Source organism: Narcine bancroftii, chromosome 7, assembly GCF_036971445.1.
Source record: "Narcine bancroftii isolate sNarBan1 chromosome 7, sNarBan1.hap1, whole genome shotgun sequence".
NCBI lineage: Eukaryota > Metazoa > Chordata > Chondrichthyes > Torpediniformes > Narcinidae > Narcine > Narcine bancroftii.
In genome coordinates this window covers 188145633-188165743 of record NC_091475.1, presented here as the reverse complement: position 1 = coordinate 188165743, position 20111 = coordinate 188145633, and the positions used below count along the sequence as shown (strand labels likewise).

The following is a 20111-nucleotide window of genomic DNA, read 5'->3' as shown; positions in this document are numbered from 1 at the left end:
AGGAACCCAACGTGCATAGAAGATAAAGATATATTACCGATGTTTTGGGCCTGACCCCCTTCCCCAAGATATAAGCAAAAAGTAGGCAGGTATCTGAACAAAGTCTGGGGTGAGAAGTGGGGAAGACTGGAAGGGGGAGAGTCCAGATCAAAAGACAAAAGGTGTTAATTGGATACGATAAGGGGAAAGGTGAGAATTGATTTTGTATCAATATATATAGAAAGAGACAGAACTAGAGGAAAGGAGACAGGGGATGAAGATGGCGTGGGGTTTTAATGGAAACAGGTCATTGCTAATATCATCTGGTTGGACAGTGCCCAGATAGAAGATGAGGTGTTGTTCTTCCAATTTGCGGTGGTCTCAGTGGTAGTGCATGAGACCATGGACTGGCATGTCGTCAAGGGAATGGAATGGGGAATTGAAATGGGTGGCCACTGGGAGATCCATGTTATTGCGGCAGACATTTTCTTTAGCGCCCCTTGTTCCCATTCTAGTTTTCAACCAGGTTTATTCTTTCTAGTGGATAACAAGTAATCATATATTTGTTCAAATCAACTATACCTGTTAAACCACCAACCACTTTTGGATTCTTGAGCACAATTCCCTTGCAAGTATCTGTCATTGTCCTGGTCCGAAGTGCTGAATGACATCCCATTGTGAGAAGATGACCATTGATCCACTGGGAACAAACCACCTGTCAAGGCATCTCCTGCAGTCCCAGCATAGCTTCCAAATGCTAGCCTATACTTATCCTGGTTTAATGTAACAGAAAGCACGTAAGGAGAAAAGCACATCATTTTGCTTAATCAACAATATAATTGAGAAATAAACCAAAAAAAACAACTTTCCTCACCTTTTCATCTGATATTTTAAATTTTTCATATGTAGCATATCTTTTCTCACCATTCCAATCAGTGAGGTCGATCTTAATGACATACTTTCCTGCATGGAAAAGATCTCAAGCCTAAATGTGTGTTGTGTAATGATCGTTAACAATTTTAAAATACTGTTCAAATGTTCTTATCTACTTCACTATTAACACTAGCTCATAGCAATAAGGTTGAAGACACATTTACCTGGAGCAAGAATTTGGTGTATATTTTCATTTCCAAGCCAATATTCATCATTCCACTTTTGAAATAATCCAAAGCCTGATTTATAGTCTTCCCAGCCTCTGCAGTAAGTGCAATTTGCAAAATTAAACAAGCACAGAACCTACTGATATCTCTGATCTTTATTTCAGTTCAATTTCATTTAATTTCTACTTTTTTCTTAAACTTTTTCTGATTTCTATTTTTCTGTGATTGCTTTCATTTTTTTAAAATAAATTTAGAGATATAAGCTCAGTAACAGGTCCTTCCAGCCTATGAACCTTCGCTCCTCAAATACACCCATGACATACTAACCCCAAATGTCTTTGAAACATGGGTAGAAACTGGAACAGCCAGAGGAAACCTGGGGAAAACTCTATACAGAAAGTGCAGAATTTGAACGTGGATCGCTGGTGGTGTAATAGTTCATGTTTATTTGTCATTCAATTGTCTGAGTGCAACCCGATGAAACCGTGTTCTCCAGTCCATGAATAATGCCAAACACATTCACAGTCATTACATACACTCAGACAAACCATACACATACACACTATATTAAAATAAAGATTCTTAATAGATATTAGAGCCATGGAGAGTTATTTTTAGCAGGCATTCAGCATTCTCACTGTCCATGGGAAGAAACTGTTCCTCAGCCTAATGGTTCTGGCTCTGATACTCTTTATCTTTTTCCCGATGGGTATAACCAGAAGATGCTGCATGGTGGAGGTCTTCCTTGAGTTTGCAGGCCTTCTTCAAACAATGATCCCAGTAAATCCCATCAATTGTTGGAGGGGTGGGGGGGGGGGGTGTGGGGAGGAGAGGTGACCCCAGTGATCATCTCTGCCACTTTTATTGTCCTGTGGATCGACCTCCAATCCAATGCTCTACAGCAATCGTACCACTCTGTGATGCGGCCGGCCAGGACGTTCTCGATAAAGCTCCTTTAGAAAATTGTGCCTTCCTGACAAGTGAGGAGATGTTACGTGTCCACGATAGGTCAATTCTTAAGTGGACTCCAAGGAATTTGGTGCTCTCTACTTTCTCTTCTACCGAGTTGTTAATGTGCAGTGGAGGGCGCTAACCACTATGTTAACCATGCTGCTCAATTATTAAAACTCATGCCGTTTATTCAGTATCTGAATATCTGCTTTCTAATTACATCATTGGTAATACTGAGCTTAAATTACATCAATTATCAAATTTTAACATTAATGGGTCATGAGACAGCATCTGTGAAAAGAGAAGTAAATGTATTTTTTTAGGTTGAAGACCCTTCATCAGAATCCTGCTTTGTCCTCCTCAGGTACTCCTGACCTGCTGAAGGTTCAACATTTTCTGTTTTTACTTCAGATTTCTAGCATCTGCATTTCTGTGGATCTTCAGCAATTATAAAGGCCTCACTTCACAATTGTTTCGATGGACTGTGGTTGTCTGAGATTTCTCTTCAGCTGCTAGCTCTAAACATGCAGTGTAATGATCACATGCATACGATTCAGAACTTGTAACTGCGGCCCTGTCCAGTTTAGGAAGGCGGAGAGAGGATGCTGCTATTATTATGAATCTGTTCTTCAGTTTGATCATTGGAAAGCCAACCTACCCTGAATGTAAATCCAATGTATGGTTAGTGCGATGCTGTTTACAGCGCCAGCGACCGGGGTTCAAATCCGGCACTGCCTGTAAGGAGTTTGTACATTCTCCCCGTGTCTGCGTGGGTTCCTTCTGGGGGATCCAGTTTCTTCCCACTGTCGAAACATATTGGGATTGTAATTGGGTGTAATTGGGTGGCATAGGCTCATGGACCATAAGGGGTTTATAAGCAGTCTCTGGGTATAATTGTGAGGAACCTTCTTCAGAATTTTGGCATGGCACATGTGGTAAACCATTGTCATGTATAATTATCTGGTCAAGCACACCTACTGGCCAGTTGTATCTGTGGTTCCTCCCCACAGGCTCCTGCATAAAGCTGACTGTTCCACAGCCCCGTTACTCAGTGCAGGACAACAGAACAGTAGGGATACGCTAAGTTCTCAAGTGATTTCTCTTGGTTTCGCCACAACAGTCTCCTGAGTGATTGAAGGTGCATCAATTTTATTCACTTGGTTTTTTTTACAATGGAGCAGATCCTCAAACCATGAAAGTGTGAAATCGACTTTCAATCACCTGAGGCATCTACCAGCTTCGAACATTGGCTGTTTCAAAGAATTCCTGCTGGCCTTCTCTACCATAGTCTGATCAGAGATCGACAAACTGCAGATACTGCACTCAGGGGTTGGCACCCTGGTGTACTCCATGATCAGGGACGCCGTGACGTATCAGGAGGCCAAAGACATCATCCTTAAAGGGCTATACTTATGCAAAATCAATATTGTTTATTCTAGACTCCTACTAGTGACTCAAAAACAAAGACCCGATGAGTCAAATGCCGAATATCTTTGGGCCCTGTGAGCACTCGGCAGGGCCTGCGAATGCAAAGCTGTGTTCGCCGCGGGGTATACAGAGGACCTGATCCAGGACAGTAGGAAGTCCTTTGGAGCAAGGGGAACTCAGTCTGTGGAGAGCAGTTGAACTGGCAGGTACGCTGGAGTGGCTCTCCAGAACTTGGAGACCTACTCGACTGACAACGTGGCCACCTCGTGGTTACCCTGGTAACAGCCACCCTGGGATGTGCTGCTACCCCCCCACCCCCGCTTCACTAATGACATGAATACAGCAGCAGTGCTCCGTGAAAGCCTCCCAACACTCTCAACCAGCTCTGGTAACAATCCGACCACAGCTGCAGTGTCCAGAGGTGCCTTGGGCTTTTGTCCTATTATGCTCAATGGGTCCCCAACTCTGTGGACAAAGCCCACCCCCTCATCAAATCTACATCCTTCCCTCGGTGGAGGAGGTCCATGCAGCCTTCAGCCGCATCAAGTCCAACATTGCCAAGGACTCAATGCTGTTGTGGATAAATCCACTCCTTTTCAGGTGGAAAGTGATGCATCAGACTTCGTCCTGGCAGCCACCCATAATCAGCCTGACAGGCCCATCACATTTTTTTCATGCACACTGTAGGGCCCCGAGATTTGACACTCCTCAGTTGAAAAAGAGGCCCAAACCATTGTCAAAGCAGTGTGGTACTGGCACCATTACCTGGCCGGTGAGAAATTCACCTTGCTGACTGATCAATGCACTGCAGCGTTTATGTTCAACAATCAGCATCAGGGTAAAATCAAAAACAATGAAATAATGTGATGGAGAACTGGCTGGGGAAACTTAACAAGCTACCAGACAGCCTGTCCCATGGAACTTGTGGCAGCACTCAGAATGACCAGCTACAAAACCATTATAATGATCTCTGTCTCCCTGGAGTCACCAGGTTTTTTCACCTTGTTAAAGCACTCAACCTGCCGTAGTCCATTAATGAGATCAGGACCATGACATGATGCCAGGTCTGTGCTGAGTGCAAGCTGCACTTCTACCAGCCAGACAGGGCACAATTAGTTAAGCCACCTGCCCCTTTTAGTAATTCAGTGTCAATTTTAAATGACACCTGCCATCCACTGACCGTAATGTGTATTTTCTTAACATCATTGATGAATACCCCCATTTTCCATTTGCCACCCCCAGCTCGGGCATGACCGCTGCCATAGTCATTAGGGCCTGTGCAGCCACTTTACTCTATTTGGTTTCCCCAGCGACCGGGGGCCTTCCTTTGTGAGTGATGAGCTGTGCCAGTACCTGTTGACCAGAGGCATTGCCACATGCAGGAGCACTACTTACAACCCTTGGGGTAACGAGCAAGTGGAGAGGGAGAATGCTATGGTCTGGAAGCCAGTCCTCCTGGCTTTGCGGTCCAAGGACCTCCTGGTCTCCCACTGGGAGGAGATTCTCCAGGAGGCCCTCCACTCCATCAGGTCCCTGCTATTCACTGCTACTAATGCTACACCACATGAACATATGTTTTCGTTCCCCAGGAAATCTGCGATAGGGACCACACTACCGGCATGGCTGATGTCCCCAGGGCTCATCCTGCTCTGGAGGCATGCAAGGAACCAGGTTTGACCCATTGTTGAAAGGGTCCAACTTTTCCATGCCAACCCCCTATATGCCTATGTGGCATACTTGGATGGAGAAGAAGACACCGTTTCCATCAGGGACCTGACTGCTTCAGGGGCTCTGGAGACCGCTGCTGACCACCTCACACCCTCCTCACCACTGAATGCACACGATGCACCTGACCTCTGGTATCCTGCCTCCACCTTGAGGGAGGATACCCCAGGCATGCCGCTTGCCCATCAGCACAAGATTGATGAGTTCGGAGAGATGCCCGAGACCGCCCAGGACTCCGCAGCTGCATCCCAACCACAACTGGTCCTACGACGGTCCCATTGAATGACCAGACCATCTGATAGGCTGAACTTTCAAATTGTAAATACGTAACTTGGTAAGTTCCACTTCACCCCGCTTAAACTCTTTTTAAAAACAAGAGATGAATGTGGTAAACCACTGTAATGTATAAATTATCTGGTCAAGCATGCCTATTGGCTGTTTGTTCCTGTGGCCCCTCCCCATAGGCTTCTGAAAAAGGTGACTGTTCCACAGCCCCCTGTTACTCAGTGCAGGACAGCTGAACAGTAAGGATATGCTAAGTTCTCACGTGAATAAAAGTCTATGGTGTTTCTGCAATAGTCTTCACGTGATTGATGGTGAATCAGAACTGTTAGGACAACACTGTTACAGAGCCAGTGATCGAGCCCAGGGTTCGAATCCCACACTGCCTGTAAGGTGGTTGTATGTTCTTCCTGTGTCTGTGTGGATTTCCTCCATGTGCTATGGTTTCCTCCCTCCATCTAAAATGTACAGGGAATTGTAGGTCAATTGGGTGTAAATTTAAATTTTTTAAATTTATAAACCTTTAAATTTAAAATTTTTTAAAATTTAGACATAGAGCACGGTAATTGGTCATTTCGGCCCATGAGTCCGTGCTGCCCAATTTACACCCAATTAATCTACTGGGTTTAAATACCTCTCTCTGCAATTGGATTCTTGTCTTCCAGTTGGGGAGACCTCAAGCAGTCCGGATTGGTAACAGCACCTCTAAGACCATCACACTGAGCACGGGGGGCCTGAGGACTGCGGGCTTAGTCCACTGCTGTTCACTCTGCTGACCCACGACTGTGCAGCTAAACACAGCTTGAATCACATCATCACGTTCGCTGACGACACCACCATGGTGGGCTTTATTAGTAAGAACGACAAGTCAGCATGCAGAGCTGAGGTGCAGTCGCTAACAGACTGGTGCAGAGCCAACAACATGTATCTGAACATTAATAAAACAAAAGAGCTAGTTGCCAACTTCAGGAGGGATGATGGGGACCACGTTCCGCTGACCATTGATGGCTCTACAATTGAGGTCGTCAAAAGTATCAAGTTCCTTGGAGTGCACTTGGTGGAGAATCTCACTTGGTCCCTTAAAAGCCCAGCAGCTCCTCTACTTACTGCAAAGACTGAGGAAAGTTCATCTCCCACCCTCCATCCTCACTACATTCTACAGAAGATTTATTGAGAGCATCTGGTGCAACTGCATCACCCACTGGTTTGGTAGCTGTACCTCCTCAAACCGCAAGACCCTACAGAGGATAGTGAAGTCAGCAGAAAAGATCATCTTCCTACTATGAAGGGCACCTACAACACTTGATACAAGTGAAAGGCAATAAACATCGTGAAGGACTCCACACACCCCTCATGTAAACTGTTCTCCCTTCTGCCATCTGGTAGGAGGTATCGCAAAACTCGGGCCCTTATGTCCAGATTGGGCAGCAGTTTTTTTCCCCCGAAGTCATCGGGCTCCTGAATTCCTAGGACACATGTGGATAATGTACCATGGACTTTTACTGTTTACATCTTAATATGTTAATGTATGTAACTTCTATTCTACTTATATTTACATAAATATGCTCTGTGGTCCTGGAGAAAAGCTACCTCGTCTTTATCATGTGAGCATGGTATGAATGATAAATAAAGGTGACTTGACTTGACATCCCTGGTATATTTTGAATGGGAGGAGGAAACTGGAGCTCTCAGGGAAAACCCATGCAGTCACGGGGAGAATGTACAAACTCCTTATAGTCAGCACAGGATTTGAACCCTGGACCCAATCACTGATGCCGTAAATGCTTTGCGTTAACCGCTACACCAACCGTGCCTCCCTAATTGAGCAGCATGGGCATGTAGGCCAAATGGCCCTATTACCATGCTGCATGTCTAAATTTAATTTTAAAATTTAAATTTAAATACAAAAAAAAAATTATTGGCAGGACACTGTCAGTTTCAAATGGAACCAGCTGTGTTTAGCCATTTTAATGAATGTGGGTCTGGGACTAATACAAGTGCTGTCAAATATGAATTTGGTGTGAGAATGAGGCACTGAATTTGTTGGAGAAGAAGTGGAGAAGTGCATTCTTATGAAGAGTGCCCAGTTCTCTGATCAGTTATAGGATTGAAGACCACATTGATTTGGATTAGGTGGGCAATTGGCTTTTATAAAGTTAATATTTTTTGTTTATAATTATCAATTAGCACTTGTTTTGTGTCATTACATGTTAAAATATATATTTTCTTCATATTTAATCATTCGTTAGCTGGCAAAACTGATAGGAAGATGATGCCATCTGTCATTTCAGGTTGATGGAGGAGGCACAGTTTCATTGTGGGTCCTTCTGTCATAGAGAACACTCTGCTCCAATCCAGAAAACGTTCAGGCCACCAAGACCGTCCATCCACATTTGAATCTGGGATCACAGGCAAGGAAACACCACCAATGAGATCTGACTTTTCATTTGTAGTTAATTAGGAAATTAATAGGAAGATAAATGCCTGTATTTCAAAATTGTCCTGTGAAAACGTATTTAGCAGTTGATGCTATCACAGGTAAATTAGTAAAATAGACATTTGTATAATGTATATTATGGAAGTCTTTGCCATTGAAACATTTTCATTTTACAATACAATTTTTAGGAAAATAGGGAGGACAGCACCAATGTGAAGAGGTTAATGTATACTGGATGAACAACTCTCATAATTGTGTTTCAAATACTATTCCAAGTACACTTAGAAATGGTCTAAATCAACAGAAACAAGGCACGATGATCTCTAAAAAGATGCAACATTACAAGCTTGCAGTTATTTTGAAAGTAGGTGAGCTCTTCATAAAGGAAGTAGTGAGATAAAGGAAGAATGAGAATATTAGAAGAACATTTTTACAGGAGCTCACAATGGCTTGGTGTTTCAATAACCCAGTTTATTTACCTATTAAAATTCACTTTCCCATTTCTGCGGCGTTGAATGACCGTCCATCCACCACCCTCTGACATATCACAGTACACAAGAAATGGTTCAGCCACAGACTTTGGCTTAATTTTGTAATATCTGCTTTTGGTTTTGCCACTGTTGTATACCTCAGAGCAATCTGCACAAAGTAGAATTGACAGTTAGTATAATTAATGAAACAGAGATTATTTATTTCAAGTCATCTTTCGAAATAAAGCGGGTCCTACAATAGATGATCAAACAAAAAGATACAGGATTTCATCATATTTTCCGCCTTCTAATAAACTTTATACTTTATTTATATTTATAACTATATTGATTTGCAATTTGAAAAGGGGAAACTAAAATCCCTCCCAGTGGAATAAGGAGGAGTACAGAGGTATGAAAGAGGAACTGGCAAGAGTTGATTGGAAGTGCACACCAGCAAGGAGGGCAGCAGAGCTGCAAAGGCCGGTGTTTCTGTGAGAAGCGAAAAGGGTGCAGGACAGGTGCAGTATGTTTTAAAAAGAAGGAAAAAAATATTTGAATGGAAAAATGAACAACTGTGGGTGACAAGAGAAGTCAAAGTCAAGAAAGGGCATACAAAGAAGCAAAAATCAATGGGAAGATAGAGGACTGGGAAGTTTTTAAAAGCATACAGAAGGTCATCAGTAAGGAAAAGATCAACTCTGGAAAGAAGCTAGCAAATAATATCAAAAAGAACACTAAAAGCGACTTTAGGTATATTTAGTTATAAAAAAGCAAGTGAGAGTAGATATAGGATCAATGTACTGGAGATGTGGCCAAGGGGTGTCAAAGAGATGGCAGAGGAACTGAATGGGTATTTTGCATCAATCTTCACTTTGGAAGATATTAACATTATACTGTACCTGACTTTCAAGATGTCGGGGAAGAGAGGTGAGGTGAGTGCAGTCGCACTCACCGGGGAAGGCGCTTGGGAAGCTGAATAGTCTAAGGGGAAATAAGTCTCGTGGACCTAGGGTCGGCACCAAGTGGGGGGGGGGCATCTGCAGGCACTGCCCCCCCAAACAGAGGTGCCGTGCCCCCCATACACTCTTGGCCATTGCTCATCATCAGACCCTCCCTTGCCCCCGCATGCGTCAAGCATCACTAGCGTCTAGCTTGATGCACTCTAGTGACTCTCCCAGCGTCGGAGGTTCGGAGGACTATAACGTTCATTGGCAGGTAGGTACCCCCCCCGGTTACGCTAATGTCCCTCTCTAACACTCATTCTGGCACCGACCCTGCAAGGACCAGATGGAATACACCCTTAGGTACTGAAAGAAGTAGCAATGGAGATTGTGGAGGGATTAGTAATGATCTGCCAAACAGCGGTGGTTGGGAAGTTGTTGGAGTTGATTGGCAAGGATGAGGTGCATGACAAGGTAGACCAAAGTCAGCATGGTTTCCTTAAGGGAAAATCTTGCCTGACAAACCTTCTGAAATTTTTGAGATGAAAAGGGACTTGGGAGTCCTCGTTCAGATACCCTAAAGGTTAACATTGAATCAGTGATGAAGAAGGCTAATGCAATGCTAGCATTTACAGCTAGAGGAATAGGATACAAGAGCAGGGATTGATGTTGAGGCTCTATAACGCATTGGTGAGGCCTCAGCTGGAGTATAGGTTTGGGCTCCTTATTTAAGAAAGGATGTGCTGGTATTGGAGAGGGTTCAGTGAAGGTGCACAAGAATGATTCCTGGAATGAAAGGATTAACATATTTTTAAAAATGGCAGCACTGCTGGAGGTGCTGCAATGGCTGCCGCTGGTGTCTACCTGCGAAGAATGGAGACACAGCATTTCCCCAGTCTGACTGCTGTTGGCTCCATACTGGCTTTAAATAACCATTAAAGGAGCCAACGGTGAGGTCTGGGCCCAAGAGGGCAGTGCCTATGTATGGCAGGGGCCATTAGGGGTTGCAGACTTTGGGGAAGCAGAGAACTGGAGCTAGAGACCACCCCCCCCCCCCCCCCCGTTTGAGAAGGAGAAGCAGAGGAGACGACCCACAGAACGGTATTCACGGCGGCGGACCAACAAGGATCTCTGAGGCTGAAGAACAGGTAAGTGGTGGGCTGTTGGTGACTGCAGGAGATGAACTCATGCAGGCTGTGGGCTGATGGTGTCTGTGGTTAAGGGACCCGCACTAGGCTGTAGACTGCTGGACACGGAGTCGAGACTGGCTGCAGGGGTACCAGGTATCAGAACCAGGATGTGATAGGGAGCCAAGGGTGCTGAATGCTTCCTGATAGTCTCAAAGGTTTGGATCTGGAGCTCTGGTTGCTGATGGCTTTGTCTGAAGACTGTGAGCCTGTGGAGGCTGCAGGAATGGGAGTGATGGAGGCAAATCCATGGACACAGTGACTTGGTGGGGGGGGGGAAACGCATACACACACTCTTTTGCTTCTCTTTCTCTGACTGTAAGGGGCACCAGGAAATTTCTGCTGATGGGGAATTGTTGTCTGCCTTACGGTAGACTAAAGGACATTTTGTGTAATATCACATTTTCGATTTTATTACACGATATTAAAATAAAATTGAATCTTGAATTTGAGAAACTTTTGACGGCTCTTAGACTGTACTTCTTGGAGTTCAGAAGAATGAGGGAGGACCTGAAAGAAACATTTTGAATGTTGAAAGGCCAAGACAGAGTAGATGTGGCAAAGTTGTTTCCCATGGTTGGAGAGTCTTGGACAAGAGAGCACATCTTCAGAATTGAAGGGCGCCCGTTTAAAACAGATGCGGAGGAATTTCTTGAGCCAGAGAGTGGCTACCAGAGGTGACTGTGGAGGCCAAGCCATTGAGCATATTTAAGGCAGTGATTGATAGGTATCTGAATAGCCAGGGTACCAAAGGTTATGGGGAGAAGGCAGGGGAGTGGGACTGAGTGGGAGAATGGAGAATGGTGGAGTGGACTCATTGGGACTTTTGCTCCTATATCTTATGGTCTATACCAATTTTTTTGTGCTCCAGTTTCTAGCATCTCCAGTCTCTTGCTGGTGACAACAAAAATAATCCTCCATTGGAAATTGCTGATTTTACTGCACAGGTTATTGTCCTGAACCTTCCTGTTCAGATACAAACTGCCTATTCCCCAGTGCTTGATTGTCATACTGCTCATATCGCCTACAGATTTTTAAAAAAAAAAATTTTTTGCACCGTTCCCAGAGGCACTGCAATACTGGCTTGATGAGCTGAAGGAGAAGGTTAATCATCAATCTGGCAAGAAGCACAAAGATAACCTCAAATGTGTAGTCTGGAGATGCTGGCAGTTAGCAGCCTCGGTAGAAATAGTAAAAGAGGCCAGATAGAAAATAGGAAGCAAGTTTATTTTTTAGCTCATTGAATTTCTTTCAACTTGCCTTTTCCCTGAAAGTAGCCACACAAGTAGATATGATGGCAAAGAAGGTGGATGGCTTGCTTGCCTTCATTGGTCGTGGTAGTAAATGTAAGAGTAAGGAAGTCATGTTCCAGCTGAATAAAACTTTGTTTTAGCCACCCTTGGAGTATCGTGTCCAATTCTGGTCTTCCCATTACAGGAAGGATATTCACAATATACATTAATGATCTGGAAGAGGGGACTGAGCGCAATGCATCCAAGTTGGTTGATGACACTAAATCGAATGGAAAAACAAATTGAGCAGAGGATATGCAGAGTTTGCAGAGGGATATAGATAGGTTAAGTGAGTGGGCAAGGGTCCAGAAGATGGAGTACAATATTGGCAAATATGAAATTATCCGCTTTGGAAGGAAAAATGGAAGATCAGATTAGTATTTAAATGGATTTGGGAATGCTTGTGCATGAATCACAAAATAGTGGGTTTGCAGGTGCAGCAGGCTATCAAGAAGGCAAATGGAATGTGGGCCTTCATTGTTAGAGGGATTGAATTTAGGAGCAGGAAGGTTATACTGCAACTGTATAGGGTACTGGTGAGGTTGCATCTGGTCTATTGTGTATAGTTTTAGTCTCCTTACTTGAGGAAGGATGTACTGGCTTTGGAAGCTGTTCAGAGGAAGTTCACCAGGTTTATTCCAGAGATGGGAGGGTAGCCTATGAGTCATCCAAGTCTGTACTCATTGGAATTTAGAAGAATATGAAGGGTTCTTATAGAAACATATAAGATAAGATAGAGGTAGGTAAGTTGTTTCTTTTGGTAGGGGAGACCAGAACTAGGGGACATAACCTCAAGATTCAGGGTAGTAGATTTAAGACAGAGCTGAGCAGGAACTGCTTTTACCAATGGATGGTGAATCTGTGGAAGTTGCTACCCTTTGAAGCAGTGGAGGCGACCTCAGTAAATATATGTAAGAAAAGGTTGTATAGATTTGTACATAGTAGGGGAATTAAGGGATATGGGGAAAAGGCAGTTAGGTGGAGATGAGCCTATCATCAGATCAGCCATGATCTCATTGAATGGTGGAGCAGGCTCGATGGACCAGATGGCCAACTCCTGCTCCTATTTCTTATGTTCTTATGTTTTTATGTGGAGGCTTTGGAAAAAGGACAGAAGAGATTTACCGGGATGCTGCCTGGATTACAGGGTTTGAATTATGGGGAGAGGTTTGGACAATCGTTTTTGCTTTCTCTGGAATGTTGAGGCTGAGAGGAGACCTGGTCGAAGTATTGACTGTCAGAATATTTTTCCCAGGGTAAAAATAAAATGTCATACAATAGAGATCATGCGTTTAGGTTGAGAGGAGGAGGGGGAGTTAAAGGGAGATGTGCAGAGCAAGATTTTACACAGAGAGGTATGTGCCTGAAATGGGTTGCCAGGGTAGTAGATACCATAGTAGCATAGTCTTTCAGATTGACACATGAATCTGCTGGGGAAAAGATGGATATGGATTTTGTGAAAGTAGCAGAACTTCAGTTTAATTTGGCACCATGTTTGGTGCTGATGTCATGGGCCAAAGGGTTAGGGTTAGGGTTCCTGTGCTGTACAGTTCCATGTTCTAATGTGGAACCAGATGGATGAGGCACAGCTATTTTAATACCTTTTATATTGCAAGCTGCAGTTGACACATGCTTGCAAAACACCCTGTGCACCTCCGTCCCAACAATGACTTATGTGTTAAATGGCTCATGGAGTAAATTGCCTGAAATTCAGAGGTACAATGGATGCAGATCCATTAGCATCTGCAGGTTAGTGGATTGACTGCAGAACTCTAACACAAAGCGTAGGTCCTTTCTCAATGAGCTTTGACCTCAGTTTCCCAATTATTTACGCCACCTGATGGATTGTTACTGAACACAGGTCTCATTTCTCTTTCAATGGTTCAACTAATTTAAATAAAGAATTGAAACAAAGATTGTAAATAGTCTTGTAACATCGTTAGAGGGAGGAAAAAGAGCTTACGCTTCAGATCAAAGGCCCTTCATCTGAAATGTTAATTCTCTCTCCACTGATGCTGCCCTAATGTATCCAGATTTGCCATCTTTTTCTGCTGTATGTTATATTCTAAATGTAGTATTACATGACAATAATGGAACCTTGACCTTTTATTTAAATTTTCCAGTTTTATGCTTTTCAATTGCACTGGTATGTAAATTCTAGTCACCGGGTTTATAGAACCTTGTGCCAGTTCTATGATAATTAATTTCAGTTATTCCCCCTCTTCCTTCCACAGCCAGAAAATATGTAAAATATTTAAAAAATTTTTACCACCTAATCTGTTCCTACCAGCTGATGGATATAAAAAAAATATTTATTTATTTATTGAATAACTTTGTCACTGATCATTGCAATCAAAATACTTAAAAGCACAAATCTAACTGATCAGTTATCAGTGGTGGAATTGCAAAAATGACAAATATTTTCTGTATTCTCTCACAGAATTCACAGGAAAATCAGGACTTGGTCGAATATTTTGAGCATTAGCCAGAACATCAGAAAAAAATTGGCACTTGGGTAACACCATGGGAGATTAAATGTACGACTCTGTAAGTTTAATAACCAAACTGAAAGAAGGTAACTCGCTTGAAACCTCAGTAGTGGGTCCACCAAGATTTCAGTGTTCAAAACTTGGAGTGGCACTTGAACCCAGAACCAAAAGCAGGGGTGCTACGAACAAAGTTGCTGCCAAAAATAGGCCAATACTCTTCCTTAATGTTCAATAATTGTCAACATTAAATGAAATGATCCTCTGTTAATGGCCAGCATGAAGGTAAAATAAAACATTTTGTCTGTTGTAGCAAACATATTTACTTTCAGATTTCTACATTTACCATGGTGATATGCAAACTGATTTGGAGTACTGGGGTCTGAATCATTTGCTTGTTCCTTCTCTCCTGCTTTTATGATTTCCTTTATCCAATGGTAATTATCCTCCTTTATATACTTCAGCCGCCAAGTTCCAAGCAGGAACTGATTCTGCAAACGTTGCAACTGATGACGGAGTTTGGAGACTTTGATCATGCATGTTTCCTGTTAAAAAGAGTAATATAATCTTGGAGCAATTTTCAGGAACAAGCAGATGCCATTTGTCCCACACCTGGGAAGCAACAATTGCAGCAATTATTTGGTGACATGATCCAAATGAAAGTTAGCGAGGAGACAATGAAGTTTCTTTTGGAATAAAGAGGGACGCAGGATTTATGGGGTCTTCTACATCATTACATGGGGGTATGCTGCTAATTTCGGCTAAATCCTCTTACCCTTCTTTGCTGCAAACTAAAAGTGATCATCCGTGGAATCTTTTTGCACCTTTATAGGGTGCTCTCGTCATTTTTAAGATGGGATCATTAGAAATGGGCACAGTACTCTGTCATTTAACTCATGCTTTATAGGGTTTTAATATAATTGGTCTTCTTTTTCAGCCTGCACCTCAATTCACGAATGTTAGGAGCTCATATGCATTACCAACCATTCATTCAACATCGTCACCTCCTTTCAATGATCTTAACACATGTACACTGGGTCTCTCAGTTGCTGCACGTCCTTTGGAACTTTCCCAGTCTGTCTGTGTTGTCTACCCTTATTCTTTCTGCTGAAATTTATCATGTCACACCTGTCTCATGTGCTTATCTATACTTTCTTGCTATCTATTAATATCCTCTCCACTGTTTCCCAAACCTCCACGTTGTCATTTGCAAACTTTGGCTCTACACACTCACGTCCAACTCAATAACAAATTTAAAGCAAAACAGCACTCCCCCTTTCTGAAATCTGTAGAGTAGAACATTTAGGATCGTCCAACTGAAAAATAACATTCGCCATTATTCATGGTCAAAGTGAGATACTGCATTACAGCCCAGTTAGTCCACACTGACTATCAACCATTCTTTTTTACCTAAATCTCCACTAGCCTATGTTATTATCCCCATATTCCCATCAATTTACCCTGTCCCAGATTCTACCTCTTAATTACAAACCAGGGACAACTTAGGATGGTCAAAATTCAACAAAACATCAAGTGTTATGAGAGGACACCAGAGCACCTGGTGGAAACCCATATGGTCATGGGAGAACATTCAAACTTCACAAAGACAGCAACATAGGGTTAGCATCAAACCTAGGTCACAGGTGCTGTGGAGCAGCAGCTACATTGGCTGCATTACCCTGCCATCCTCTGCTACTTCTACCTTCAAGCCAATTCCCATAAATGCTCTAGAAGAGCTGTGGGCCTCAGCTTTGTTTAGATGATGAACTTTCTAAAACCGCTTGTCAAAATCTATGCAGATGATATGCAATGCACCCCCTTCATCAACTTTCTCTACCAGCATATCGAAAACATGTAAAACAATTCGCGAAGCAGGATTTACCTATAAAAAATTTAGTGCTCTCTTTCTTTTATCAACTCAAACTTTTCCAAGTGCCTATCTACTTTCTAATTATTGTTTCTCTCAATTGTTCTACAAATGAGATTAAACTGATGAGCCTGACCTTTCATACCTTTTTGAACTGGAGTATTAATTTTGCGAGTTATCTTCCATCGTGCCCATTTCTAGAGAGACTGGAAGGTTATGATAAACTCTTCTACCATGCCTATCTTCATCTACCTAGGGTATTAAAGGTTACGGAGAGAAGGCGGGGACGGGGTACTAAACTTTAAGATCAGCCATGATCTCGTTAAATGGCGGAGCAGGCTCGAAGGGTCGAATGACCTACTCCTGCTCCTCTCTTCTATGTTTCTATGTTTACCTAAACAATTTTGACATACCTCATGTGGATGATGACTATCTTGATGGAAGCATTGCCAGCTCTTCCTATACCTTCTTCCAGCTTCTTCCTATAGCTTCATTGCCAGCTCTTCCTATACCTTCTTCCAGGTTCTACCTATACCTTCATTGCCAGCTCTTCTTATATCTTCTTTTTAATGATGTTTATCCCATCCAATATCTCTATTATTTCCCCTTTATGATTTTGTGTCTTTGGCTAAATTGCACAAATCAATTTTTAAAATTGCTAATAAACCTCACTCCACTTATTACTTATTTACCATATTTCTCATTTTTCTGATGCTGGAGAAGGAATCCACTTGTCCCAATAAGTCTATGATAGCTGTCAATCAGGCTCATTTCCCTAGTTACCTAACCAATCGTCTCTCACAGAGTCATTTAATCAACCCTGATTCGTCAGCCATCTGCCCACACATGAGGGGTAGTTAACAGTGGCTAATAGACCTCCTGACCAGGATGCCTTGATGAAATTGGAATATCAGTCATAATTAGATGATGTAAGTTATGAGAAAGGCTCATGTGGAACATGGAGGGCAAATGGCTTTATACAAAAGTATTTATTCGGAGGATGTGGTCGTCACTGATAGTGGTGGTATTCAGTGTCCTTCTCTAGTTGTCTGCAAACTAAGGAGGCAGTTATGAATCAATCCCCTTGCTGGATAAAGACCATAAATGGGCAAGGATGCCTAATTTCCTTCCCTGCAGGGCATTAGTGAACCAGATGGATTTTTACAACAGTCTTTCAATTTCATGGTTACCATTATTTAAACTAGATTTAATTCCAGATTTATTTAGTTTCTTGAATTAAATTCCCCAGCTGCAATTTTAACTTACATCTCTGGATGAATGGCCCACTAACTTAACTTCTATATTACAATATCCAGCTGTCAATTTCCATCAAATTTTGTATAATTCAGTTCAAACATCAACACAATAAACTTTACATGGAGTAAACAGCAAACTAGTTAGGTACTAGCAAAACGGGATCATTATCTGAGAGGAAGTGGATAGTTCAATGAAGAGATGGTCCTTGAAGTTGAATTTCTGAAATTTTCTTTCAGGTTACTCTTAGATCCAGGAGAGAAACTTGAGCCAAGTCTTTTCATCAACAGAGCACTGACGTGGTCACCTGGTTGGAATTCTTGAGTAGGCAAATAATATAGTTTTGAAGGCGAAGCTTCATAAACAGCCTGCAATTCCTCAGTTGATCTCATAACCAGTTGTTTAAAATGTACTTGTGACTTAAGTACCATGCAGGGGAAATCAATTCACAATGAGCACACTTTCCACAATTATCCGCACTCCCTTCCTCTGAATAAATTTCCATTCACATCCACACTGTCTACTAACTTTCGAGCAAATAAATGAAGATGACTCATCACTCATTTCATTTGATAGGACAGATTGTATCACCAAGGTGTATATGTACATATGTACAGATGGTAGTGTAGGATGACTGTGATTGGCTGAGAGTGTAGCCACACCTACTGGCAGGTCTTAAAGGATTGCTCCTAGCCTGACCAGGTCATTCTGGACTGGTCGATGTACTTGTGATATCCTCCAGTCTTTTAGTTAATAAAAGCCTTGGTTTGGATCAACAAGTCGCCCCGGGGCCTCACCTGTAGTCTCTTCACCCTCCGAGTTGCTCCGCCAGCACTTTTCGCAAATCTCATTCCCTGGTTGGAAGCCTGTGGCCTCCAAAAGCCGGCAATATAGTTATGAACATAGGAAATTTATCACAAGCGAGGTGCTCAGACTGCTGGATGAGGACATTATTGAACCTAGCTTGAGTCCATGGAGGGCCCAGGTAGTGGTTGTTAAAAACAGGGCGAGGCCGCGGATGGTGGTTGGCTACAGCCAGACAAGCAATCACTTCACGGTTCTGGATGCGTACCCCCTTCCATGGATCATGGATGTGGTGAATTAGATCACTTAATACCGTGTATTTTCCACCATTGACTTATGTTCAGCCTATCATCCCGGTCTGCCAGGAAGACCGACCTTTCACGGCCTTCGAAGCGAATGGGTGGCTGTATCAATTCCTCAGGGTACCCTTTGGGGTCACAAATGACGTCGCGGTCTTCCAGTGGGAAATGGACCAGATAGTGGACCAGAATGGGCTGACTGCTACTTTCCTGTATCTGGACAATATCACCATCTGCGGCCATGACACGGAGGATCACGATGCCAACCATGAGAGATTTTTTCAGACTGCAACTCGGCTGCACTTGACCTACAATTTCAACAAGTGTGTCTTCTGCAATTCTGGGTTGTGTGGTGGAGAAAGGGGTGGTCATGCATCCCCTGACCGCATGCATCCCCTCATGGACTTGCACCAACCCCCCCACACCCAGAAGGCACTCAGACGCTGCCTGGATTTTTTCTCTTACTATGCCCAATGGGTTCCACACTATGCCAACAAGGCATGGCGACTCATCAAGACAACCTCCTTTCCCCTGTCAACTGAAGTCAGAGCGGCCTTTGACTGCATCAAAACGGACATCGCTGCTGCAACGCTGCATGCCATAGACGAGTCCATTCCGTTCCGAGTCGAAAGCGAAGCGTCTGACTTTGCACTGGCAGCCACTTTGAACCAGGCCGGTCAGCTGGTAGCCTTCTTCTCCAGAACCCTCCAGGGTCCTGAGAGCCGACACTCCTCTTTCGAGAAGGAGGCCCAGGTCATAGTCGAAGCAGTACGTCGTTGGAGACACTACCTCACTAGCAGGTGCTTTACGCTGCTGACTGACCAACGCACGGTCTCCTTCATGTTTAGCAATAACATCAAGAATGACAAAATTGCCAGGTGGAGAATTGAGCTCTCCACCTTTAATTATGACATACTGTATCGGTCTGGTAAACACAACGACCCACCAGATGCTCTCTCCAGAGGGACTTACGCCAACATACAAATGGACAGTCTGCAGAAACTCCACGAGGAGCTTTGTCATCCAGGGGTCACTAGGTTCGCGCACTTTGTCAAAGCTCGCAACCTGCCCTACACGGTCGAGGTGATTCGCTCCATGACCCGAGCCTGCCCAGTGTGCGCTGAGTGCAAGCCCCACTTCTTCCATCCGGAGAACACCCACATCATCAAAGCCACCTGCCTCTTTGAGTGTCTCAGCGTAGACTTCAAGGGGCCCCTACCGTTGACCAACTGTAACACCTACATCCTTCCGGCCATCGATGAGTACTCCCGCTTCCCATTCGGTGTGCCCTGCTTGGACATGACTGCCTCCTCAGTTATACAGGCCCTGCACAGCATCTTCGCTATCTTTGGGTACCCCAGTTACATCCTCAGTGACAGGGGTCCTCGTTTATGAGCGCGGATCTGCGGCAGTACCTTCTGGAGCGTGGTATTGCTTCAAGCAGGACTACCAGCTATAACCCACGCTGTAATGGGCAAGTCGAAAGAGAGAATGCCACTGTCTGGAAAGCAGTTATGCTTGCCCTCCAGTCCAAAGGTCTCCCCACCTCTCACTGGCAGGATGTGCTCACTAGTGCCCTATACTCCATCCGCTCCCTCCTATGCACCGC

At 43.5% G+C, this 20111-nt stretch overlaps 1 protein-coding gene across 1 annotated transcript in view; it reads right to left on the bottom strand.

Moving 5' to 3' along the window:
- The window catches only part of fgl1b (fibrinogen like 1B), a 209261-nt gene that overhangs the window by 7521 nt on the left and 181629 nt on the right, over positions 1-20111 (bottom strand). The window contains exons 5-9 of the mRNA XM_069892534.1: positions 14625-14823; positions 8382-8541; positions 1077-1174; positions 854-942; positions 562-752 (exon numbers count right to left, since the gene is read on the bottom strand). Of these exons, the coding sequence (XP_069748635.1) occupies positions 562-752; positions 854-942; positions 1077-1174; positions 8382-8541; positions 14625-14823 (737 nt within the window). The remainder of the gene's footprint in view (positions 1-561; positions 753-853; positions 943-1076; positions 1175-8381; positions 8542-14624; positions 14824-20111) is intronic.